Source organism: Salmo salar, chromosome 18, assembly GCF_965601325.2.
Source record: "Salmo salar chromosome 18, fSalSal1, whole genome shotgun sequence".
In the NCBI taxonomy this organism is placed as follows: domain Eukaryota; kingdom Metazoa; phylum Chordata; class Actinopteri; order Salmoniformes; family Salmonidae; genus Salmo; species Salmo salar.
Window position 1 is genome coordinate 34,537,890 of NC_138308.1, and position 26,486 is coordinate 34,564,375.

General features: G+C 42.8%; 1 protein-coding gene across 1 annotated transcript; it reads right to left on the reverse strand.

Annotated features, from left to right (window-relative positions):
- Window positions 1-10,517: 10,517 nt before the first annotated feature.
- LOC106577474 (G-protein coupled receptor 4) lies at window positions 10,518-14,065 on the reverse strand. Its single transcript, XM_014155483.3, has 2 exons — window positions 13,915-14,065; window positions 10,518-13,454 (listed from the first exon to the last, which is right to left on the reverse strand). Exon 2 carries the CDS (start codon window positions 13,446-13,448, stop codon window positions 12,417-12,419), a length of 1,032 nt encoding a protein of 343 aa, XP_014010958.1. The 5' UTR covers window positions 13,449-13,454; window positions 13,915-14,065; the 3' UTR covers window positions 10,518-12,416.
- Window positions 14,066-26,486: the final 12,421 nt, after the last annotated feature.

Genomic DNA, 26,486 nt, shown 5'->3' on the forward strand with positions numbered 1-26,486 from the left:
TACACAGTGTAAAATGTAAAGGAAGGATGACTATGGTGGCGGAAGGTAGCCTAGTGGTTAGAGCGTTGGACCAGTAACTGAAAAGGTTGCTGGATCAAATCCCTGAGCTGACAAGATAAAAATCTGTCATTCTGCCCCTGAACAAGGCAGTTAACCCACTGTTCCCCAGGAGGCTGTCCTTGTAAATAAGGGGTTGTTCTTAAATGACTTGCCTGGTTAAATTTAAATAGTTATTGTACAAGTGAATGGCTTCTTAATAGTCACCAGGTTAAAGAAAGTCAATAAATCAAAAGGGAAACATTACAGTAGATGTATAAGTGAGAATGTGGTATTCTCTTGGACACATAGCTATTTTCAATTATATCTACCTAATGCAGGTTGTGGTCATGTTGGTCAAATTGGAAGATGTTCTTTTGTATAGTTGTATAATTTATTATTATTCTAATTATTATAGGCCTACTGAACATTAAAGAGACTGTTAAACTGTGAACTAACTGTAAGACAGTCCATAAGTCAGATGGTCGAATGGACAGAATTTGTGTATGTGTGCTTGTGCGTGGTTGAGTGTTCGCATATCTCATTTTCTTGCAGTGTGCACTGCAGGCTCGAAAAACCTGATTTACACATTGCATGAAATGTAAGAAGGTAGAACATTTAAATATTTATCATTCCCCCATTGCAGTCAGGACTGCCTCTCTTGGGCACCCAGATTGGAAGGCTTACAGAAATTCAGAATTTGAATGCATCTCAAATGAATAGCTATATTTAGATGATTTATATTGAAACAGAAACCTATTGCTTCACGTCCACTGGTGGTGGTTTCAAAATGGAGGCACCAGTATCGGGAGACATTGGTAACACTTTAAGGGCATACACATATAAGCGTATGCCTTATGATGCATTATAATGCCTTATGATACACTTATATTGTATTATAAAACTTGATTTATGGGTGTCTACTTAAAAGGCTTTCTAAAGGGGTTTATTAGTAGGTTATGAACTGTTAAAGATAGTTACAAAATATATAATAAATAGTTAACACAGTGGTTGAAATTGTGTGATTTGTTAATTTAATGCCAGTCATTCGATTGGTTCTGTCAATTCTTGATTTCTTGTTTAGATTTTCTTTTCTTGTTTAGATTTTTGTGTGTATTAGTATTGTATTTGTGAGACATTCTACTGCCCTATTGGAGCTGGTAACATAAGACATTCTACTGCACTGTTGGAGCTAGTAACATAAGACATTCTACTGCACTGTTGGAGCTGGTAACATAAGACATTCTACTGCACTGTTGGAGCTAGTAACACAATACATTCTACTGCCCTGTTGGAGGTATAACATAAGACATTCTAGTGCCCTGTTGGAGCTGGTAACACAAGACATTCTACTGCCCTGTTGGAGCTGGTAACATAAGACATTCTACTGCCCTGTTGTAGCTGGTAACATAAGACATTCTACTGCCCTGTTGGAGGTATAACATAAGACATTCTAGTGCCCTGTTGGAGCTGGTAACACAAGACATTCTACTGCCATGTTGGAGCTAGTAACATAAGACATTCTACTGCCCTGTTGGAGCTGGTAACATAAGACATTCTTCTTCCCTGTTGGAGCTGGTAACATAAGACATTCTTCTGCCCTGTTGGAGCTGGTAACATAAGACATTCTAGTGCCCTGTTGGAGCTGGTAACACAAGACATTCTACTGCCCTGTTGGAATTGGTAACATAAGACATTCTACTGCCCTGTTGGAGCTGGTAACATAAGACATTCTTCTGCCCTGTTGGAGCTGGTAACATAAGACATTCTAGTGCCCTGTTGGAGCTGGTAACACAAGACATTCTACTGCCCTGTTGGAGCTGGTAACATAAGACATTCTTCTGCCCTGTTGGAGCTGGTAACATAAGACATTATACTGCCCTGTTGGAGCTGGTAACATAAGACATTATACTGCTCAGTCGGAGCTGGTAATATAAGACATTCTACTGCCCTGTTGGAGGTGGTAACATAAGACATTCTACTGCACTGTTGGAGCTGGTAACATAAGACATTCTACTGCACTGTTGGAGCTGGTAACATAAGAACTTCTACTGCCCTGTTGGAGCTAGTAACATAAGACATTATACTGCCCTGTTGGAGCTGGTAACATAAGACATTCTACTGCCCTGTTGGAGCTGGTAACATAAGCATTTCACTGCACCTGCTATAACACCTGCAAATCTGTGTACGCGACCAAAACACTTTAAATACTGTATCTGCATGACCTCTGTCTAATCTTTGTACCCAGGTGATCTAGTATGTCTGTAATGTCTGGAGGGGAACTGACACTTTCTTTCTCTGGCTCTCCTTTCCCCATCGAACAGGACTTTGGTCCCCCAGGACCAAAATGGCACCCCTATTCCCTATATAGTGTACTCATTTTGACCAGGGCCAATAGAGACCAGAGCCAATAGGGCTCTGGTCAGAAGTAGTGCACTATATAGAGGATATGGAATCATTTGGGACGCAGCCCCTGTCTGCCTCTGGGAGATGGTGGCCCTTGATTTGTTATGTCTCCTCATGCAGAGAGGACTGCAGAAGCGAAGTACCTGGAAACTTTTCATGCTGGCCCTCAAAGGTTATAGTGGTTGTCATCTCTTTTCTCACAGCGTCAATTCTATTTTAAAACAGCATGTGAAAGTATATTCCAGATTCAGGGATTCAAGTAGGTGTACTAAAGGAACACAAGAGAGCATTCAGGTTTTTTAACATGGGGGAGTGGGCAATACAGGGTGGCTTGATGATTGCCCCCAGTCCAAACCATGAAGGGTAGCTTGATGATTGCCCCCAGTCCAAGGCATGAAGGATGGCTTGATGATTGCCCCCAGTCCAAGCCATGAAGGGTAGCTTGATGATTGCCCCCAGTCCAAGCCATGAAGGGCAGCTTGATGATTGCCCCCAGTCCAAGCCATGAAGGGTAGCTTGATGATTGCCCCCAGTCCAAGGCATGAAGGATGGCTTGATGATTGCCCCCAGTCCAAGCCATGAAGGGCAGCTTGATGATTGCCCCCAGTCCAAGCCATGAAGGGTAGCTTGATGATTGCCCCAGTCCAAGCCATGAAGGTTAGCTTGATGATTGCCCCCAGTCCAAGCCATGAAGGGTAGCTTGATGATTGCCCCAGTCCAAGCCATGAAGGTTAGCTTGATGATTGCCCTCAGTCCAAGCCATGAAGAGTGGCTTGATGATAGCCCCCAGTCCAAGCCATGAAGAGCATTTTGATGAACTTCACATTAGTTTTATGTACAGTTTAAGGGCCTTACAAAATATATTACTCTCCCCAGGATACATATAAATCCCCGGGAACAAGAAAATGTTAACATTATGAACATATATGATTATCCTTCTATGCCCTTGAGATTTTCACACTGGAAGCCACACAGATGTAAAGATCAGTCTGGACAGTAGTCATGTGTATTGGTGAGAGAAAATAATACATTCCACACTGTTAGAAAAAAGGGTTCCAAAAGTGTTCTTTGCGGAGGGATAAGGTTCTACAAAGAACCGTTTTCATCTAAAGAACCCTTTTTAAAATAGTATGTAGCCTCTCATTACTTCTAAAATAGAAACTTGCTTTTTGGTAAGATTGCAACAGAAAACAAATGAAAATATTAATTCTGGTGTAATTTTATGGGCCAAAGAATCTCCTATGTTGATGGAATATTGACTTTGATATTACTTTATTGAAGGAGGTGAAAATTAATCAGATGTAATTGAAAGAGAAGGTTATCAAATCAAATCAAAGTTTATTTGTCACGTGCGCCGAATACAACAGGTGTAGACCTTACAGTGAAATGCTTACTTACAGGCTCTAACCAATAGTGCGAAAAAAAGGTATGTGTGTGTGCGTGTGTGTGTTGGTAAGTAAAGAAATAAAACAGTAAAAAGACATTTGAAAATAAGAGTAGCAAGGCTATATACAGACACCGGTTAGTCAGGCTTATTGAGGTAGAATGTACATGTAGGTATGGTTAAAGTGACTATGCATATATGATGAACAGAGAGTAGCAGCAGCGTGAAAGAGGGGTTGGGGGGGGCACACAATGAAAATAGTTCAGGTAACCATTTGGTTACCTGTTCAGGAGTCTTATGACTTGGGGGTAAAAACTGTTGAGAAGCCTTTTTGTCCGAGACTCGGCACTCCGGTACCGCTTGCCCTGCGGTAGTAGAGAGAATAGTCTTAGGGCCTTCCTCTGACACCGCGTGGTGTAGAGGTCCTGGATGGCAGGCAGCTTAGCCCCAGTGATGTACTGGGCCGTACGCACTACCCTCTGAAGTGCCTTGCGGTCGGAGGCCGAGCAATTGCCGTACCAGGCAGTGATGCAACCGGTCAGGATGCTCTCGATGTTGCAGCTGTAGAATCTTTTAAGGATCTCAGGACCCATGTCAAATCTTTTTAGTTTCCTGAGGGGGAATAGGCTTCGTCATGCCCTCTTCACGACTGTCTTGGTGTGTTTGGACCATTCTAGTTTGTTGTTGATGTGGACACCAAGGAACTTGAAGCTCTCAACCTGCTCCACAACAGCCCCGTCAATGAGAATGGGGGAGTGCTCGGTGCTCCTTTTCCTGTTGTCCACAATCATCTCCTTAGTCTTGGTTATGTTGAGGGATAGGTTGTTATTCTGGCACCACCCGGCCAGGTCTCTGACCTCCTCCCTATATGCTGTCTCGTCGTTGTTGGTGATCAGGCCTACCACTGTTGTGTCGTCTGCAAACTCAATGATGGTGTTGGAGTCGTGCCTGGTCATGCAGTCGTGGGTGAACAGGGAGTACAGGAGGGGACTGAGCACGCACCCCTGGGGAGCTCCAGTGTTGAGGATCAGCGTGGCAGATGTGTTGCTACCTACCCTCACCACCTGGGGGCAGCCCGCCAGGAAGTCCAGGATCCAGTTGCAAAGGGAGGTGTTTAGTCCCAGGTTCCTTAGCTTAGTGATGAGCTTTGAGGGTACTATGGTGTTGAAAGCTGAGCTGTAGTCAATGAATAGCATTCTCACATAGGTGTTCCTTTTGTCAGGTCGGAAAGGGCAGTGTGGAGTGCAATAGAGATTGGATCATCTGTGGATCTGTTTGGGTGGTATGCAAATTAGAGTGGGTCTAGGGTTTCTGGGATAATGGTGTTGATGTGAGCCATGACCAGCCTTTCAAAGCACTTCATGGCTACGGACGTAAGTGCTACGGGTCTGTAGTTATTTAGGCAGGTTGCCTTTGTGTTCTTGTGCACAGGGACTATAGTGGTCTGCTTGAAACATGTTGGTATTACAGACTCAATCAGGGACATGTTGAAAATGTCAGTGAAGACACCTGCCAGTTGGTCAGCACATGCCTGGAGCACACGTCCGGTTAATCCATCTGGCCCAGCAGCCTTGTGTATGTTGACCTGTTTAAAGGTCTTACTCACGTCGGCTACAGAGAGCGTGATCACACAGTTGTCCGGAACAGCTGATGCTCTCATGCATGCCTCAGTGTTGCTTGCCTCGAAGCGAGCATAGAAGTGATTTAGCTCGTCTGGTAGGCACGTGTCACTGGGCAGCTCGCAGCTGTGCTTCCCTTTGTAGTCTGTAATAGTTTGCAAGCCCTGCCACATCCGATGACCGTCGGAGCCGGTGTAGTATGATTCAATCTTAGCCCTGTATTGACGCTTTGCCTGTTTGATGGTTCATCGCAGGGCATAGCGGGATTTCTTGTAAGCTTCCAGGTTAGAGTCCCGCACCTTGAAAGTGGCAGCTCTACCCTTTAGCTCAGTGCGAATGTTGCCTGTAATCCATGGATTCTGGTTGGGGTATGTACGTACAGTCACTGTGGGGACGACGTCCTCGATGCACTTATTGATAAAGCCAGTGACTGATGTGGTGTATTCCTCAATGTCATCGGAAGAATCCTGGAACATGTTCCAGTCTGTGATAGCAAAACAGTCCTGTAGTTTATCATCTGCTTCATCTGACCACTTTTCTATAGACTGAGTCACTGGTGCTTCCTGCTTTAATTTTTGTTTGTAAGCAGGAATCAGGAGGATAAAGTTGTGGTCGGATTTACCAAATGGAGGGCGAAGGAGAGCTTTGTACGTGTCTCTGTGTGTGGAATACAGGTGATCTACAATTTTTTCCCCTCTGGTTGCACATTTAACATGTTGATAGAGATTTGGTAGAACTGATTTAAGTTTCCCTGCATTAAATTCTCCGGCAACTAGGAGCGCCACCTCTGGATGAGTGGTTTCCTGTTTGCTTATTTCCTTATTCAGCTGACTGAGTGCGGTCTTAGTGCCAGCATCTGTTTGTGGTGGTAAATAAACAGCCACGAAAAGTTTAGCTGAGAACTCTCTAGGCAAGTAGTGTGGCCTGCAATTTATCACAATATACTCTACTTCAGGCGGGCAAAATCTAGAGACTTCTTTAGATTTCGTGCACCAGCTTTTGTTTACAAATATGCACAGACCGCCCCCCCCTCGTCTTACCGGAGTGTGCTGTTCTATCCTGCCGGTGCAGCGTATATCCCGCTAGCTGAATATCCATGTCGTCATTCAGCCACGATTCCGTGAAACATAGGATATTACAGTTTTTGATGTCCCGTTGGTAGGATATTCGTGATCATACCTCGTCTAATTTATTGTCCAATGATTGCACGTTGGCGAGTAATATTGACGGTTACGGCAGCTTTCATACTCGCCTTCTGCGGGTCCTGACGAGGCGTCCGGCTCTTTGTCCTCTGTACCTGCGTCGCTTCCTCTTGCGAATAACTGGGATGTCGGCCCTCTTTGTCTAATCCGAGGTGAGTGATCGCTGTCCTGATATCCAGAAGCTCTTTTTTGCCGTAAGATACGGTTGCAGAAACATTATGTTCAAAATAAGTTACAAATAACGCGAAAAAAACACATAATAGCACAATTGGATGGACGCCCGTAAAACTGCTGCCATTTCTTCTGGTGCCATTTTCCTGTCTGTGAAGTCATACTGTCACGTCCTGACCAGTAAAAGGGGTTATTTGTTATTATAGTTTGGTCAGGGCGTGGCAGGGGTGTGTTTGTTTTGTGTTATCGGGGTTTTTGGGTATGGTTCTGTTTTTCTATGTTGTGTATTTCTTTGTGTTGGCCTGGTATAGCTCTCAATCAGGAACAGCTGTATATCGTTGTTGCTGATTGGGAGTCATACTTAGGTAGCCCTTTTTTCACCTGCCTTTTGTGGGAAGTTGGTTTTGCATTGCTAGTTGTGAGCCTGCAAACTGTCAAGCTGTCATTCGTTTTCTTGTTTTTTCGTTAAGTGTTCAATAAAAGTTAAAATGACCATTCAACCCGCTGCGCCTTGGTCGAATCCTTAAGATGTCCATTACACATACTCTGTGAAAAGAGGTGCATAACCTAATTTTACAAAAACATAACATCTGGAATAAAAACAGGATAAATCCATCAAATATGATGTATTGATTGATCATTGCAAAAACACTTACATTCAAGTTTAACCACATCAGAATATATCATTGTCATGGATTAGCAGAATCCTGTACCATTAAGCCAATGCTGCCGTTTTATCTCAATATCAAATAATTTCAAGGTAACAATTTAGTACCGTACTGTAACAGTGGTTCATTAGAATGGTCAGAAATAAACAAAGAGACATTTCTCAAGCAACATGTAGCTAGGACTGTCTGAGAGTGGTCTGAATGAGGGTGCTAGGACTGTCTGGAAGTGGTCTGAATGAGGGGCCTAGGTCTGAATGAGGGGCCTAGGACTGTCTGGAAGTGGTCTGAATGAGGGTGCTAGGACTGTCTGGGAGTGGTCTGAATGAGGGTGCTAGGCCTGTCTGGAAGTGGTCTGAATGAGGGTGCTAGGACTGTCTGGAAGTGGTCTGAATGAGGGTGCTAGGCCTGTCTGGAAGTGGTCTGAATGAGGGGCATAGGACTGTCTGGAAGTGGTCTGAATGAGGGGCATAGGACTGTCTGGAAGTGGTCTGAATGAGGGTGCTAGGCCTGTCTGGAAGTGGTCTGAATGAGGGTGCTAGGACTGTCTGGAAGTGGTCTGAATGAGGGTGCTAGGACTGTCTGGAAGTGGTCTGAATGAGGGGCCTAGGACTGTCTGGAGTGGTCTGAATGAGGGTACTAGGCCTGTCTGGAAGGTCTGAATGAGGGGCATAGGACTGTCTGGAAGTGGTCTGAATGAGGGTGCTAGGCCTGTCTGGAACTGGTCTGAATGAGGGTGCTAGGACTGTCTGGAAGTGGTCTGAATGAAGAGCATAGGACTGTCTGGAAGTGGTCTGAATGAGGGTGCTAGGCCTGTCAGGAAGTGGTCTGAATGAGGGCATAGGCCTGTCTGGGAGTGGTCTGAATGAGGGTGCTAGGACTGTCTGGAAGTGGTCGGAATGAAGGGCCTAGGGCTGTCTGGAAGTGGTCTGAATGAGGGGCATAGGGCTGTCTGGGAGTGGTCTGAATGATGGGCCTAATTGGATGAGCTTAATGTGAAGGATATGTACCTGAAAACTAGCTGTTATTGGCAGAGAGGTTTGAAACTGTCTTTGTTATTGGTCTTTTAACTCATACCGCCTGGTGATGTTCATTTCTCTACAGCCTCCAACTTCGTTTTAGAGAATTTGGCAGTGCGTCCAAATGGGCTCACAACCGCAGAACAAGTGTATGGCGTCATGTGGGCGAGCGATTTGCTGATGTCAACTTTGTGAACAAGGTGCCCCGTGGTGGTAGTGGGGTTATGGTATGGGCAGGCATAAGCTACCAACAACAAACACAATTGCATTTTATCGATGGCAATTTGAATGCTGTGACGAGATCCTGAGCCCCATTGTCATGCCATTAATCCGCCGCCATCACCTGATGTTTCAGCATAATAATGTACGGTCGCATGTCTCAAGGATCTGTACACAACTCCTGAAAGCTAAAAATGTCTCAGTTCTTCCATGACCTGCATACTCACCAGACATGTCACTTATTGAGCATAGTTGGGATGCTCTGGATCGACGTTTATGACAGCATGTTCCAGTTCCCACCAATATCCAGGAACTTCACACAGCCATTGAAGAGGAGTGGGACAACATTACACAAGCCACAATCAACAACTCTATGTGAAGGAGATGTGTCGCGCTGTATGAGGCAAATGGTGTTTTTTGTTCATTGACTCCATTCTGTAGGAGGATATCTATCCACGACCTTTAAAACAGATTACCATCAACTTGTGAGGGCCAGTTATCTATCCACCACCTTTAAAACAGATTACCATCAACTTGTGAGGGCCAGTTATCTACCCACCACCTTTAAAACAGATTACCATCAACTTGTGAGGGCCAGTTATCTATCCACCACCTTTAAAACAGATTATCATCCATTTGTGAGGGCCAGTTATCTACCTACCACCTTTAAGACAGATTACCATCAACTTGTGAGGGCCAGTTATCTATCCACCACCTTTAAAACAGATTATCATCCATTTGTGAGGGCCAGTTATCTACCTACCACCTTTAAGACAGATTACCATCAACTTGTGAGGGCCAGTTTATAATTGCGTGCTATAAGGTCCCCTGATAATGTAAATCACATATGACCATATTCTCACAGGCATTCACATGCATGGAACTTTATTGAAAATCTGAGCAGGGCAAGCATCCCTGTGTGTCACTGATAAGAAGCACACTGTGATATGGATCGGGGGGGGTATTACAGTCTATTGGATCAATAACTTCTGATGTGGGAGCCTGACTGCATTGAGTTGGAGCTACCCCTCTTTAAGAGCCAGGGTTATTACAATGCATCCATTGACTAATCAGGTCTGCAGGGCCTAATGAACAAATGACAGAGCAGGATAAGAGTGACAGCAGAGAGAAGACAGAGTCTGCTGTCTATAATTAAAGCGCTCTTTAATGCATTGTACAACAATTAACTGGTATCAATCTGAATCAGTGCAATAATGCTTGGCTCATTCACAGAGACAAGGCGTTGATAAAAAAAAATATATATATATATATATATATATATATATATATCTTCGCTATAATGTGTAATTAGATAAAATACACTTTTATTGATTTGGCGGTTCTATGAATCAAGAGCAATTTTACAGGAGTCCCTCTCCTTTCAATTTAGTGCAGTGTGGAATGACTGCCTCAACCATAGAGCTAGAATTATGCAATTAGTCTCTGTGGGCAGATAAATTGGACATACAATTAGTCTCTGTGGGCAGATAAATTGGACATACAATTAGTCTCTGTGGGTAGATAAATTGGACATACAATTAGTCTCTGTGGGCAGATAAATTGGACATACAATTAGTCTCTGTGGGCAGATAAATTGGACATACAATTAGTCTCTGTGGGCAGATAAATTGGACATACAATGCACATATTGTCAAGTGTTACGTGGTACTATGTCAACGGCATCATCTTTAGCACCTTCAGTGTTGCAGCACAGATGGAAACATTAGGAACTCACTATAGATTTCATTAGTTTTGCCCCCCTATAGGCTATAGTAACATATGGGATAAAATCTATATCACTTTTATGCAAACATGAAACTCTTTTAATCAACTGAATCTGAAAGGTGTCATGATATGTACAGTTATGTTTTAAATTAAATGTTTTAAATCAAATGGTACATAGGTTTATGATATAGCTTGATTTACATTTAGCATTGCAATGCTGACAGAAATACAATATAACACATTGCCCCACATTACAAAACCACTTCCAATTCTTGTGTACATGTGGTCCTCAGTTGGGCACAATGCTATTTATAAATAGGTAGAACAGTCTGGTTGAACCATCCCTTTCAGTTGGGTATGATGCTATTTATAAATAGGTAGAACAGTCTGGTGGAACCATCCCTTTCAGTTGGGTACGATGCTATTTATAAATAGGTAGAACAGTCTGGTTGAACCATCCCTTTCAGTTGGGTACGATGCTATTTATAAATAGGTAGAACAGTCTGGTTGAACCATCCCTTTCAGTTGGGTACGATGCTATTTATAAATAGGTAGAACAGTCTGGTGGAACCATCCCTTTCAGTTGGGTACGATGCTATTTATAAATAGGTAGAACAGTCTGGTGGAACCATCCCTTTCAGTTGGGTACGATGCTATTTATAAATAGGTAGAACAGTCTGGTTGAACCATCCCTTTCAGTTGGGTACGATGCTATTTATAAATAGGTAGAACAGTCTGGTGGAACCATCCCTTTCAGTTGGGCACAATGCTATTTATAAATAGGTAGAACAGTCTGGTGGAACCATCCCTTTCAGTTGGGTACGATGCTATTTATAAATAGGTAGAACAGTCTGGTGGAACCATCCCTTTCAGTTGGGCACAATGCTATTTATAAATAGGTAGAACAGTCTGGTTGAACCATCCCTTTCAGTTGGGTACGATGCTATTTATAAATAGGTAGAACAGTCTGGTTGAACCATCCCTTTCAGTTGGGTACGATGCTATTTATAAATAGGTAGAACAGTCTGTTTGAACCATCCCTTTCAGTTGGGTACGATGCTATTTATAAATAGGTAGAACAGTCTGGTTGAACCATCCCTTTCAGTTGGGTACGATGCTATTTATAAATAGGTAGAACAGTCTGGTTGAACCATCCCTTTCAGTTGGGCACAATGCTATTTATAAATAGGTAGAACAGTCTGGTTGAACCATCCCTTTCAGTTGGGTACGATGCTATTTATAAATAGGTAGAACAGTCTGGTGGAACCATCCCTTCAGTTGCCAGAGGCAACTCTAAATCATCAAAGTACTACATTATATTTCTCCCCAGTGTCAAATATACACTATTGTGGACAACCAAGGATTAAAACTATGTTCAGTCCCTTAGCAGTTTATCTTATATGTTTGTAAGTTTGTTTAAACAAAGTTGTAAAACAAGTTTGTAAAACAACTTCCAATTGATTTGGAACAAGATGTATTTATAGGCAAGTTCCTTTTTGTGTAATTTTTTGGTGCTTGAAAGATGAAATATGAATTTATTATGAGGACACCAGTCCTTCTGCGAGACCAACTGCCTGTCACATGAAATCCCAATCTGGCAACTTCCTGGCTGTGGCAATATGAGGCAAACCACGTCTGTCTCAATCAAGAATGTACTTTCCAAAACCCACTGGCACTGTTTAGAGAAACAAACAGTTTTTGTAAAAAAAAAAATTATACGAAATATATGTATATCTTAGAGATTTTCCTTTCCCACAGTATAACCTTTGTTCTGCAGCATTTATGAATAATGTTCAGTATTAATGGTTATCACAGGTTGAATCAGGGTCTCTCTGTGGGGTCTTCAAGGATAATAGGGGTCCTGGTGATGGTTCTTCGAAGGCTGGTTATTACATTATAATAAAAGCAGATAGTATCTAGCTAGGTACTGTACATCATGTACCGGTATGTTACAAATGTCTGGTTTGGGTTTAGATAGAATCAGTGTGATCTGAAAGACTACTAGGGGTCTTAGTGGTGGTCCTCTGATGACTCACAGTCCTCCATACAGACTCCTGCATCCTCCTCAGGCAGGGCAGGTAATGGCCCACAGCCGCCCTGAAGTCACTCCTCAGGAACGTATAAAGTACAGGATCCAGCAGACTGTTGAGGCTCAGCAGACCCCTGACCAGCTGGTAGGGCAAAAACACAGCCTTCTCCCACTCACAGGCGTCCCTGTGGAGAAGCAATCCAATGTACTTCACGCATCCTGTGATGTGGTAGGGGCCGAGGACCAGGATGAAGATGACCACCAGCAGAGTGAGAAGCCCCCTGATGCGGTGCTTCTCTTCCGTTCCCAAGGTACCAATGGCCGACAAAGACCTCAGGGTCTTCCGGTGGAGGAACACGATGAAGGCGAGAGGGATGATGAAGGACAGGGCTAAGGTGATCAATCGGTAGATGATGAACCCCTCCTTGGAAGGGTAGCTCTCGATGCACAGGGTGTGATTGTCGCTGGGTTGCATTTTATGCAAGGCGATGGATGGAGGCACGGCTACCACGACCCATATGCTAAGGGCTATCCATCGTGCAAACTTCAGCTTTCTCAATGCTTGGAATCTCAGAGGCTTGGCGATGGCCAAGTAGCGCTCCAAAGCAATGATGCACATGAAGGCAATGCCGGTGTAAATGCTGACGTAGAAACTGGCCCCCAATAACTGGCAGGAAGTGGACCCGAATCGCCAGCTGTGACCCTTGCGATAGTAGTCAATCCATAGAGGTACAGTGAACAGTTGGAGGAGATCCGAAAGGAGCAGGTTGATCACGTACACCGGTAAGACGTTTTCAGACTTGATCAGACGATAGAGCCCGAACAGGGCCATCAAATTGAGGGGAGTGCCAATGATGAAGAAGATACTGTAGATTACAGGAAGGTAGATGGCATCTTGGCTGAGGTCCACTCCACAAGTGTTGGCTTCATTCAGGTTACTATTACCAGAGCTGGGGATGGGAGTCATGTCCATGATGTCCTTGTGAATCAAGAGGATATGTTAAGTTCATATGATATAGATTGTATAGTAAGTATTTACCCCATTACACATTCCCTTAGAGCCTGTAACTTGATGCTTTCACTCTTTAAATTATATTTTTGTAATCAACACTTTCAACTTGACACTAAGAGGGTATAAAGTATCAATAAAACTAGAGGGTATAAAGTATCATTAAAACCAGAGGGTATAATGTATCATTAAAACTAGTCGTTATGAAGTATCATTAAAACTAGTGGGTATCAAGTGTCATTAAAACTAGTGGGTATGACGTACCATTAAAACTAGTGGGTGTAAAGTATCATTAAAACGAGAGGGTAAAAAAACATATAAATGACCACTAAATGACCATGAATTTCAAAACACTGATGTGAATTCTCTCCCTGACTATGTCTTCTTACGTTATCAAAATATTAATATAACAGAGCTAATCAAAACATACCTGAAATCCTGTAAGCTGCACTTTTCCAACAAAATCAGAGCGTCTTATTGGGAAACCTCATTAGAGAGTTGTGAGTTGAATAGTCAGTATATTCCTACCAAACGATATGCCAACAGTGTGTGTTTGAACAGGATGTGAAGTAATGCCATGGTGTGCTGGGAAAGCATAGAGATATTTATTTTGATGGTGGTGAAACAGAAGTCATGAAATCATGAAATGAAACGTTACATTAACCATAGCAGGAAGTTAAGAATGCCGATAATAAGAAGCTAAAATGTGCCAGTCACTGTGGCGTTAATTACTGGTCAACAGAGAAATACTATATAAAATGTGTAAACCAGATCTGTCTCTGTAAGTCACTGTCACTGAATAACACATCATGTAATAATATCCCATGACGTTCTCAGTATTTCTGCTGTTTTTCTAATACCTTTTGTCTATAATATGATCATTCCGACCAACTCAGATTTGTTTTAACGGATCAACTGTCTCTATTTTCTGTACAGATGTAGGATCTTAATTTGAGCCAGTTTGCTACAGCAGGAAAATAATCCTGCAGAAACAGGAAATATGAATTATTATGTGGATTATAATTAATGGACATTTTTGTAAGGGTTGATACATTTTCGTAAGGGAAAATCAAGAGTAAAATTTCTAAATGGAAAAGTATTTTTATTAAGTCTCAAATACACTACAAGTTCTCCTCCAACAGGCTGATCAGATTTAGATCATACACCTGTATGTATACGCCTGTTATCAAACTGTGAACAAAAATGATACCCAATACATAAACCTGCTGTTTTTTACCTGTTTACCTACATTTTGTGGCTGTAGCACCAAGTCCTTACTGAGCTACAGTACCATTCAATGGATCATGGGCCCCGGCAGGTCATGGTATCATCCACACAGATGATCTATACAAGAGAGAGATGAGTTCCATATCTCCAGTCCTGTCTACAAGAGGTTACAATAGGTGAAACATGCTGCTGGAGTATATCTCATCCCCCAAAGAAATATGGTTAGAAACAAGAAGTCGCTTCTGTATACTTCCTGTAATATTCAGATAATTAATCGTTTGTTAATTATACATTATTTCCTCAGTGATTGTTGGGTCCAGTGATGCTTTTATTAGTCTATTATTCCACCTTTCATTACAGAGAGACAGCGAGATAAAATAATCAGCATCATTGTTCACATCATCATCACCACCACCATCATCATCATCATCACCACCACCATCATCATCACTACCATCATCATCATCACCACCACCATCATCCTCACTACCATCATCATCATCACCACCACCATCACCACCACCACCATCATCATCATCACCATCACCACCATCATCAACATCATCACCACCATCACCAAAATCATCACCACCACCATCATCATCACCACCACCATCACCAAAATCATCACTACCACCATCATCACCACCACCACCATCACCACCATCACTATCACCACCATCACTATCACTATCACCACCTTCACCATCACCATCATCACCATCACCATCATCACCACCACCATCATCATCACCACCACTATCACCACCATCATCAGCACCACCATCATCATTACTATCACCACCATCATCACCACCACCATCATCACCACCACCACCACCATCACCATTATCACCACCATCATCACCACCACCACCATCACCCCCATCATCATCACCTATCACATGTTACGATCATCAACTTGTTCAACTGAGAGGAGATCTGGCAACGGTACATGTTATCAAGGTATAAAGATCAAAGAAACACTTCCCACTGGATGGTAAACTTCATATCTTCAATTCCTTCATATCTTGTGTTGAGGGAATTCAATATGGATTTTTACATTTTCTTCAGGGCATTGATTTAAAATGCTTACAAGGTGTTCAAACACTTCTTGGCAGAAATCATCTAGTTTGGCTCACACAGCTGGCTGTAGATATGGTATGCATCCCAAATGGCACCTTATTCCTTTAGTGTCCATAATGCTCTGCTTAAAAGTAGTGCACTATTTAGGGAATAGGGTGCCATTTGGGATGCATCCATGCACACAATCCTAAAGCACTCATGACAGTTCCTACCAGGGGCATGAGTCCAACTTTTACAGAAAGTGTTCCTGTGCCCAAATTCAATCTAAGGATCATAGGCAAAGCACTCAGATGTGAGTGGAATTAAAGAAACACAACCTGTTAGTGAAGCGTTTTACAGTAACAAAACCTGTTAGTGAAGCGTTTTACAGTAACAAAACCTGTTAGTGAAGTGTTTTACAGTAAAACAACCTATTAGTGAAGTGATGTAACACATGGGACCAAACTAGGGAAATGTAACAATCTATGTCATTTTGTTGGAGATTAAAATGAGTCTTAGCGTTAAGAGGAGGAGCATGAAACTAGACAACTAAAACAATAGAGATAACTTTAATTAAGGATTATAAAGGGTTTATAAGTAGTTTATAAATGGTTAATTATTAGTTAATAGTAATACAATTGTAAGCTTGTCATCTAGCTGCTTTTCATGTACTAATACTTTAATTAATTAGTATAATAAATATAAATATAAATATATTATTTACTGCAATAATTAGTAGTAGTAATATAATAATAAACATACTTTGTATATTAATTTGTATAATTATTATTATGCTCTTCTCATTCATCAGCATGTCTGCTTTAGACACAAGAGTAGAAGATAAAGTATTTTCTAGAAATGCATATCAATGACTTCCTCCATTTATTGCCCCTTCTTTGACTAATGCCTCATAATACATTGTACCATGCTGTTCTTTCAATGAGTGCCTTGTGACAATCTCAGAGGCCCTTAATAATTGAAAGAGAATGTAATCTAAGCACGGTTGAAAAGAGAGATACAATTATCTGCATGTGAACCCTTTTAAAACCCAAAGCAGGTGAACTTCAGGTTACCTGGCAGATAAGACCTTAACTGATTAATATAATGTAGTGGCAGTGGGTGGAAGAATCACGGGTATATTCTACAGAGGGCCAATCTGTAGGGAGTTATTTTCATTCTGAAGTTGTGTTTAACTTATGAGTCACTTGCCTACCATGGGGATTTGGTATGTAGTGTGTCTAGGATAAAGAATGCAATGGCACTGGAAATACTGGAGACTTATACTTATACTCTGAGTTATGCAAGAAAGTGCATCTCAACGAATACAGGGGAAGAGTCTAACAAAAAAAATCAAATTTCCAAGAAAATGTATTGTTAGTCATTTTAAACATGTTTCTATTATGACATCACAAAGGTACCCGTTCTAATTACTGCATATTTAACATGGTTTGGCCATCTTGAAATCTCCTGTACTGCAGGTGGAATCTTTGAGTGTAACAGTACATGTTTTCCACAGGGTTTAAAGGCAGGCTTGGTATACAATATAGAATAGACCTCTTGGAAACAGAGAGAGAAATGCTGTCTCTTCAATTTAATTCTGGGAATGCGTTATCTGACATGGCACATCAAATGTACCAGCAAAAAGACTGCAAAGAAACAAATAAAATCTAAGTTTACAGATCACAAGATGGGATAAAAGAGCCATATGAAAGATGTCACGATAACAGAGTGAAAGACTGAAAAACGTCATCATCTCATGAACATTACCTAAGCACAGTATCAGGTCTGTGCATTCAGAGAAAAACATTTCAATTTGTATACTAGTAAGAACGCTTACTGAGGAGTAAGTCCAAGCGAAAAATATATTCCTATATTTCCATGTAGGCTTATAGCAGTTCAATAGTTCCAGTAGCAAAGCAAACATTTCAGAAAGTACACCTGTTGCTCTACACAGATACTGTAAACAATAAGCGAAAGCCACACGACATGACAATGGTTGACAGCAGCACCCCAACTTGACCAATCCATTTTGACCATTTAGATAAGGGGCGTCAAACTCATTTTGCTCACATGCCGCATTCGCTCTTTAACGAGGTCTGGAAGGCCGAACTGAAAATGTGTTATATTTCCTTGCTGTTAAAATGATCAAAATAATGTCCTCTATCCATCGGTTTGGGAATGTTCTATGCTCCCTGACTTTCCAGCTTTCAGGGAATCAAAATCAAGTCAATTGTTATTTGTCACATGCTTGGTAAACAACATGTGTAGGCTAACAGTGAAATGCCTACTTACAGGCCATTCCCAACAAGACAGAGAGAAAATACGAAAAATAATAGAAAAATAATAACACAAGAAATAAATCCACAATGAGTAACAATAACTTGTCTATTTACAAGGGGTACCAGTACTGAGTCATGATAACTTGGCTATATACATGGGGTAACAGTACTGAGTCATGATAACTTGGCTATAAACATGGGGTACCAGTACTGAGTAATGATAACTTGGCTATATATACAAGGGGTGCCAGTACTGAGTAATGATAACTTGGCTAAAAACATGGGGTACCAGTACTGAGTCATGATAACTTGGCTATATACAAGGGGTACCAGTACTGAGTCATGATAACTTGGCTATATACATGAGGTACCAGTACTGAGTAATGATAACTTGGCTATAAACATGGGGTACCAGTACTGAGTCATGATAACTTGGCTATATACAAGGGGTACCAGTACTGAGTCATGATAACTTGGCTATATACAAGGGGTACCAGTACTGAGTCATGATAACTTGGCTATAAACATGGGGTACCAGTACTGAGTATGGGGTACATGGGGTACCAGTACTGAGTACAGTACAGTACTGAGTCATGATAACTTGGCTATATATACAAGGGGTGCCAGTACTGAGTAATGATAACTTGGCTATAAACATGGGGTACCAGTACTGAGTCATGATAACTTGGCTATATACAAGGGGTACCAGTACTGAGTAATGATAACTTGGCTATATACAAGGGGTACCAGTACTGAGTCATGATAACTTGGCTATAAACATGGGGTACCAGTACTGAGTATGGGGTACATGGGGTACCAGTACTGAGTACAGTACAGTACTGAGTCATGATAACTTGGCTATATATACAAGGGGTGCCAGTACTGAGTAATGATAACTTGGCTATAAACATGGGGTACCAGTACTGAGTCATGATAACTTGGCTATATACAAGGGGTACCAGTACTGAGTCATGATAACTTGGCTATATACATGAGGTACCAGTACTGAGTAATGATAACTTGGCTATATACAAGGGGTACCAGTACTGAGTCATGATAACTTGGCTATAAACATGGGGTACCAGTACTGAGTATGGGGTACATGGGGTACCAGTACTGAGTACAGTACAGTACTGAGTCATGATAACTTGGCTATATACATGGGGTACCATGGGGTACCAGATAACTTGTCTATATACAAGGGGTACCAGTACTGAATCATTGTGCAAGGGGTTCTTAACTTGTTATGGATAGGGGGCAGTATTTTCACGGCCGGATAAAAAACGTACCCGATTTAATCTGGTTATTACTCCTGCCCAGAAACTAGAATATGCATATAATTAGTAGCTTTGGATAGAAAACACTCCAAAGTTTCTAAAACTGTTTGAATGGTGTCTGTGAGTATAACAGAACTCAAATGGCATGCCAAAACCTGAGAAGATTCTGTACAGGAAGTACCCTGTCTGACCATTTCTTGGCCTTCTTTGTCATCTCTATGCAAAACAAAGGATCTCTGCTGTAACGTGACACTTCCTAAGGCTCCCATAGGCTCTCAGAAGGCGCCAGAACGTTGAATGATGACTTTGCAGCCCATGGCTGAAAAACAGTAGCGCATTTGGTAAGTGGTCGATCTGAGAACAATGAGACGGGCGCGCGCATGGACGTGAAGAGTCCATTTTAGATTATCAGTCTTTGAACGAACAACGACTCCCGGTCGGAATATTATCGCTATTTTACGAGAAAAATCGCATAAAAATGGATTTTAAACAGCGTTTGACATGCCTCGAAGTACGGTAATGGAATATTTTGAATTTTTTTGTCACGATACGCGTCCGCGCGTCACCCTTCGTTACCCTTCGGATAGTGGCTTGAACGCACAAACAAAACGCCGCTATTTGGATATAACTATGGATTATTTGGAACCAAACCAACATTTCTTATTGAAGTAGAAGTCCTGGGAGTGCATTCTGACGAAGAACAGCAAAAGGTAATCCAATTTTTCTTATAGTAAATCTGAGTTTGGTGAGTACCAAACTTGGTGGGTGTCAAAATAGCTAGCCCGTGATGGCGAGCCATCTACTCAGAATATTGCAAAATGTGCTTTCACCGAAAAGCTATTTTAAAATCGGACACCGCGATTGCATAAAGGAGTTCTGTATCTATAATTCTTAAAATAATTGTTGTGTTTTTTGTGAACGTTTATCGTGAGTAATTTAGTAAATTCACCGGAAGTGTTCGGTGGGAATGCTAGTTCTGAACGTCACATGCTAATGTAAAAAGCTGGTTTTTGATATAAATATGAACTTGATTGAACAAAACATGCATGTATTGGATAACATAATGTCCTAGGAGTGTCATCTGATGAAGATCATCAAAGGTTAGTGCTGCATTTAGCTGTGGTTTTGTTTTTTGTGACATTATATGCGAGCTTGAAAAATGGGTGTCTGATTATTTCTGGCTGGGTACTCTCCTGACATAATCTAATGTTTTGCTTTCGATGTAAAGCCTTTTTGAAATCGGACAGTGTGGTTAGATAAAGGAGAGTCTTGTCTTTAAAATGCTGTAAAATAGTCATATGTTTCGAAAAATGGAAGTTTTCGGATTTTCGAGGAGTTTGTATTTCGCGCCACGCCCAATCATTGGATATTGGAGCGGTGTTCCGCTAGCGGAACGTCTAGATGTAAGAGTTAACAACCTGGAAAGAGTAAAAATAAATACATTTATTTAACTAGGCAAGTGAGTTAAGAACAAACTCTTATTTTCAATGATGGCCTAGGAACAGTGGGTTAACTGCCTTGTTCAGGGGCAGAACAAGAGATTTTTATCTTGTCAGCTCAGGGATTTGATCTTGCAACCTTTTGGTTACAAGTCCAATGCTCTAACCACTAGGCTACCTGCCGCCCCAAACGTAGGTCTAATGTTTTGAAACAGTTTTGGTTTGGCTTTAGTCATAGTTTGGCTTTAGTCATTCCAATGTAGACTGGATCTGGCCCACAGACCTTGAGGTTGACACGTGATCTAGATGAAGTGCTTCATGTGAAGCTCTTGAGCATGACATAATGTCCTGTCATAGTTGAAATGTAGCCATCAAGTCTCAGAGGTGAAAGGAAATACACCTCCAACTTTAGCCATCTGGTGTTTCTGTACCACGGTCTGCAAAGGAAAACATGTGTGTGTGTGTTTGTGTGTGTGTTTGACCTATGTGAAGGATTCTGATCCGCAGGAGAAATGCTGAGTAGCATCTGCTGGCAGCGAGAACGCCTTAGGTCCTTCACATGACATGACTAATTACACTGGGCAGTTTACATTTAATTATCCCCTTGAATAATCACCTCCAAGAGAGATTATTTGGGAAGGAGAGAGAGTGAAAACTAACGGGGGGAAGAGACAATATTTAGAAACAGATTTTTTCTATAACAGACGTTTCACAGATGAGTGAAGGGAGGTGAAAGACCATCAAATGCCCTCTAACCTCCATTGACCTAAGAAAGGGTTAACTTACTGATGCCATCTAACCTCCATTGACCTAAGAAAGGGTTAATTTACTGATGCCATCTAACATCTATTGACAGTAGAAAGGGTTAACTTACTGATGCCATCTAACCTCTATTGACAGTAGAAAGGGTTAACTTACTGATGCCATCTAAGCTCTATTGACAGTAAAAAGGGTTAACTTACTGATGCCATCTAACCTCTATTGACAGCAGAAAGGGTTAACTTACTGATGCCATCTAACCTCCATTGACCTAAGAAAGGGTTAACTTACTGATGCCATCTAACCTCTATTGACAGGAGAAAGGGTTAATTTACTGATGCCATCTAACCTCTATTGACAGTAGAAAGGGTTAATCAGTAAATTAACCCTTTCTCCTGTCAATAGAGGTTAGATGGCATCAGTAAATTAACCCTTTCTCCTGTCAATAGAGGTTAGATGGCATCAGTAAATTAACCCTTTCTACTGTCAATAGAGGTTAGATGGCATCAGTAAGTTAACCCTTCCTCCGGTCAGTAGAGGTTAGATGGCATCAGTAAGTTAACCCTTCTTCAGGTCAGTAGAGGTTAAACTTCCTGATGCCATCTAACCTCTATTGACAGCAGGAAGGGTTAACTTACTGATGCCATCTAACCTCTACTGACCTGAAGAAGGGTTAACTTACTGATGCCATCACACAACTTCTTAATACTTGGAACTTTAATTTATAAATCAGTGCATAAAAAAAATGTGTCAAAATAATTACTGCACAATACCCATATGCCTGGTCCTACAGCAACCACATACCTATCTGAACCTCATCTGAGATAAGGTTCTGTGGAATTACAGCTGTAACACTGTATAAACCTGGATCCCAATGCTTCCCCGGCATTCCAATTCAGGCAATACAGCCAAACATAAATGAAGCATCCAACACATACAGTAGTGTACATTAGCTTTACTAATGAAGATCACTGACGATGTTGCTGAGCTGTCAGTCTGCTGTGATTAGCAGCTCTCCAGATGGGGGGGATGTATTTGGTTCTCAGAAGGACCCACAGCTGACAGCTCTATGGTGAGGAACATGCACTGTGACAGCTCTGTGGTGAGGAACAGGCACTGTGACAGCTCTGTGGTGAGGAACAGGCACTGTGACAGCTCTGTGGTGAGGAACAGGCACTGTGACAGCTCTGTGGTGAGGAACAGGCACTGTGACCGCTCTGTGGTGAGGAACAGGCACTGTGACAGCTCTATGGTGAGGAACAGGCACTGACAGCTCTATGGTGAGGAACAGGCACTGTGACAGCTCTGTGGTGAGGAACAGGCACTGTGACAGCTCTGTGGTGAGGAACAGGCACTGTGACAGCTCTGTGGTGAGGAACAGGCACTGTGACAGCTCTGCGGTGAGGAACAGGCACTGTGACAGCTCTGCGGTGAGGAACAGGCACTGTGACAGCTCTGCGGTGAGGAACAGGCACTGTGACAGCTCTGCGGTGAGGAACAGGCACTGTGACAGCTCTGCGGTGAGGAACAGGCACTGTGACAGCTCTGCGGTGAGGAACAGGCACTGTGACAGCTCTGCGGTGAGGAACAGGCACTGTGACCGCTCTGTGGTGAGGAACAGGCACTGTGACAGCTCTGTGGTGAGGAACAGGCACTGTGACAGCTCTGTGGTGAGGAACAGGCACTGTGACCGCTCTGTGGTGAGGAACATGCACTGTAACAGCTGACAGCTCTGTGGTGAGGAACAGGCACTGTGACAGCTGACAGCTCTATGGTGAGTAACAGCTCTGTGGTGAGGAACAGGCACTGTGACAGCTCTATGGTGAGGAACAGGCACTGTGACAGCTCTGTGGTGAGGAACAGGCACTGTGACAGCTCTGTGGTGAGGAACATGCACTGTGACAGCTCTGTGGTGAGGAACAGGCACTGTACCAGGGGGATGGCTGTCTCGCTCAACCATCCGATAGGGGTCAAAGTGATGACTTTGGGAGAGGAACCCAGGGAGTTGGAAGGAAGATGGGAGAGATCTCAAGATGTCCGTGTGGAAACATCTATTCCCTAAGAAATGCTGTGCTTGAGAACTACAGATTAGTAAAACAGGCTTTGGCACAGCTCTGTTGACGTTGATTAAAATCAATTGATAAAAGAAGAAGATGTGTTATATTAATGGATTATTGGTTTCTTCTCTCTACCCAACATGTCTCTTATGTATAGGTTATCCAGTATGACCGAGTGCTAAACTAATCATGTGGTAGTTACTGAGGAGTACAGTGAGGAGGTTACTGAGGAGTACAGTGAGGTGATTACTGAGAAGTAAAGTAGTTACTGAGGAATACAGTGAGGTGGTTACTGAGGAGTACAGTGAGGAGGTTACTGAGGAGTACAGTGAGGTGATTACTGAGAAGTAAAGTAGTTACTGAGGAATACAGTGAGGTGGTTACTGAGGAGTACAGTGAGGTGGTTACTGAGGAGTACAGTGAGGTAGTTACTGAGGAGTACAGTGAGGTAGTTACTGAGGAGTACAGTGAGGTAGTTACTGAGGAGTACAGTGAGGTAGTTACTGAGGAGTACAGTGAGGTAGTTACTGAGGAGTACAGTGGGGAGGTTACTGAGGAGTACAGTGGGGAAGTTACTGAGGAGTACAGTGGGGAGGTTACTGAGGAGTAAAGTGAGGAGTTTACTGAGGAGTACAGTGAGGTGGTTACTGAGGAATACAGTGAGGTGGTTACTGAGGAATACAGTGAGGTGGTTACTGAGGAATACTGTGAGGTGGTTACTGAGGAGTACAGTGAGGTGGTTACTGAGGAGTACAGTGAGGTAGTTACTGAGGAGTACAGTGAGGTGGTTACTGAGGAGTACAGTGAGGTGGTTACTGAGGAGTACAGTGAGGTAGTTACTGAGGAGTACAGTGAGGTGGTTACTGAGGAGTACAGTGAGGTGGTTACTGAGGAGTACAGTGAGGTGGTTACTGAGGAATACAGTGAGGTGGTTACTGAGGAACACAGTGAGGTGGTTACTGAGGAACACAGTGAGGTGGTTACTGAGGAATACAGTGAGGTGGTTACTGAGGAGTACAGTGAGGTGGTTACTGATGAGTACAGTGAGGTGATTACTGAGAAGTAAAGTGAGGTAGTTACTGAGGAATACAGTGAGGTGGTTACTGAGGAGTACAGTGAGGTGGTTACTGAGGAGTACAGTGTGGTGGTTACTGAGGATTACAGTGAGGTAGTTACTGAGGATTACAGTGAGGTGGTTACTGAGGAGTACAGTGAGGAGGTTACTGAGGAGTACAGTGAGGAGGTTACTGAGGAGTACAGTGAGGAGTTACTGAGGAGTACAGTGAGTGTTACTGAGGAGTACAGTGTGGTGGTTACTGAGGAGTACAGTGAGTAGTTACTGAGGAGTACAGTGACGTAGTTACTGAGGAGTACAGTGGGGGTTACTGAGGAGTACAGTGAGGAGTTACTGAGGAGTACAGTGAGGTGGTTACTGAGGAGTACAGTGGGGGTTACTGAGGAGTACAGTGAGGAGGTTACTGAGGAGTACAGTGACGTGGTTACTGAGGAGTACAGTGTGGTGGTTACTGAGGAGTACAGTGACGTAGTTACTGAGGAGTACAGTGAGGTGCCTGAGGAGTACAGTGAGGTGCCTGAGGAGTACAGTGTGGTGGTTACTGAGGAGTACAGTGAGGTAGTTACTGAGGAGTACAGTGAGGTAGTTACTGAGGAGTACAGGTTACTGAGGAGTACAGTGGGGAAGTTACTGAGGAGTACAGTGGGGAGGTTACTGAGGAGTAAAGTGAGGAGTTTACTGAGGAGTACAGTGAGGTGGTTACTGAGGAATACAGTGAGGTGGTTACTGAGGAATACAGTGAGGTGGTTACTGAGGAATACAGTGAGGTGGTTACTGAGGAGTACAGTGAGGTAGTTACTGAGGAGTACAGTGAGGTGGTTACTGAGGAGTACAGTGAGGTGGTTAGAGGTGCCTGAGGAGTACAGTGAGGTAGTTACTGAGGAACACAGTGAGGTGGTTACTGAGGAACACAGTGAGGTGGTTACTGAGGAATACAGTGAGGTGGTTACTGAGGAGTACAGTGAGGTGGTTACTGAGGAGTACAGTGAGGTGGTTACTGAGGAGTACAGTGAGGTGATTACTGAGAAGTAAAGTGAGGTAGTTACTGAGGAATACAGTGAGGTGGTTACTGAGGAGTACAGTGAGGTGGTTACTGAGGAGTACAGTGTGCTGGTTACTGAGGATTACAGTGAGGTAGTTACTGAGGATTACAGTGAGGTGGTTACTGAGGAGTACAGTGAGGAGGTTACTGAGGAGTACAGTGAGGAGGTTACTGAGGAGTACAGTGAGGAGGTTACTGAGGAGTACAGTGAGGTGGTTACTGAGGAGTACAGTGTGGTGGTTACTGAGGAGTACAGTGACGTAGTTACTGAGGAGTACAGTGACGTAGTTACTGAGGAGTACAGTGTGGTGGTTACTGAGGATTACAGTGAGGTAGTTACTGAGGATTACAGTGAGGTGGTTACTGAGGAGTACAGTGAGGAGGTTACTGAGGAGTACAGTGAGGAGGTTACTGAGGAGTACAGTGAGGTGGTTACTGAGGAGTACAGTGTGGTGGTTACTGAGGAGTACAGTGACGTAGTTACTGAGGAGTACAGTGAGGTGCCTGAGGAGTACAGTGAGGTGCCTGAGGAGTACAGTGTGGTGGTTACTGAGAAGTACAGTGAGGTAGTTACTGAGGAGTACAGTGAGGTAGTTACTGAGGAGTACAGTGAGGTAGTTACTGAGGAGTACAGTGACGTAGTTACTGAGGAGTACAGTGATGTAGTTACTGAGGAGTACAGTGAGGTGATTACTGAGGAGTACAGTGAGGTGATTACTGAGAAGTAAAGTGAGGAGTTTACTGAGGAGTACAGTGAGGTAGTTACTGAGAAGTACAGTGAG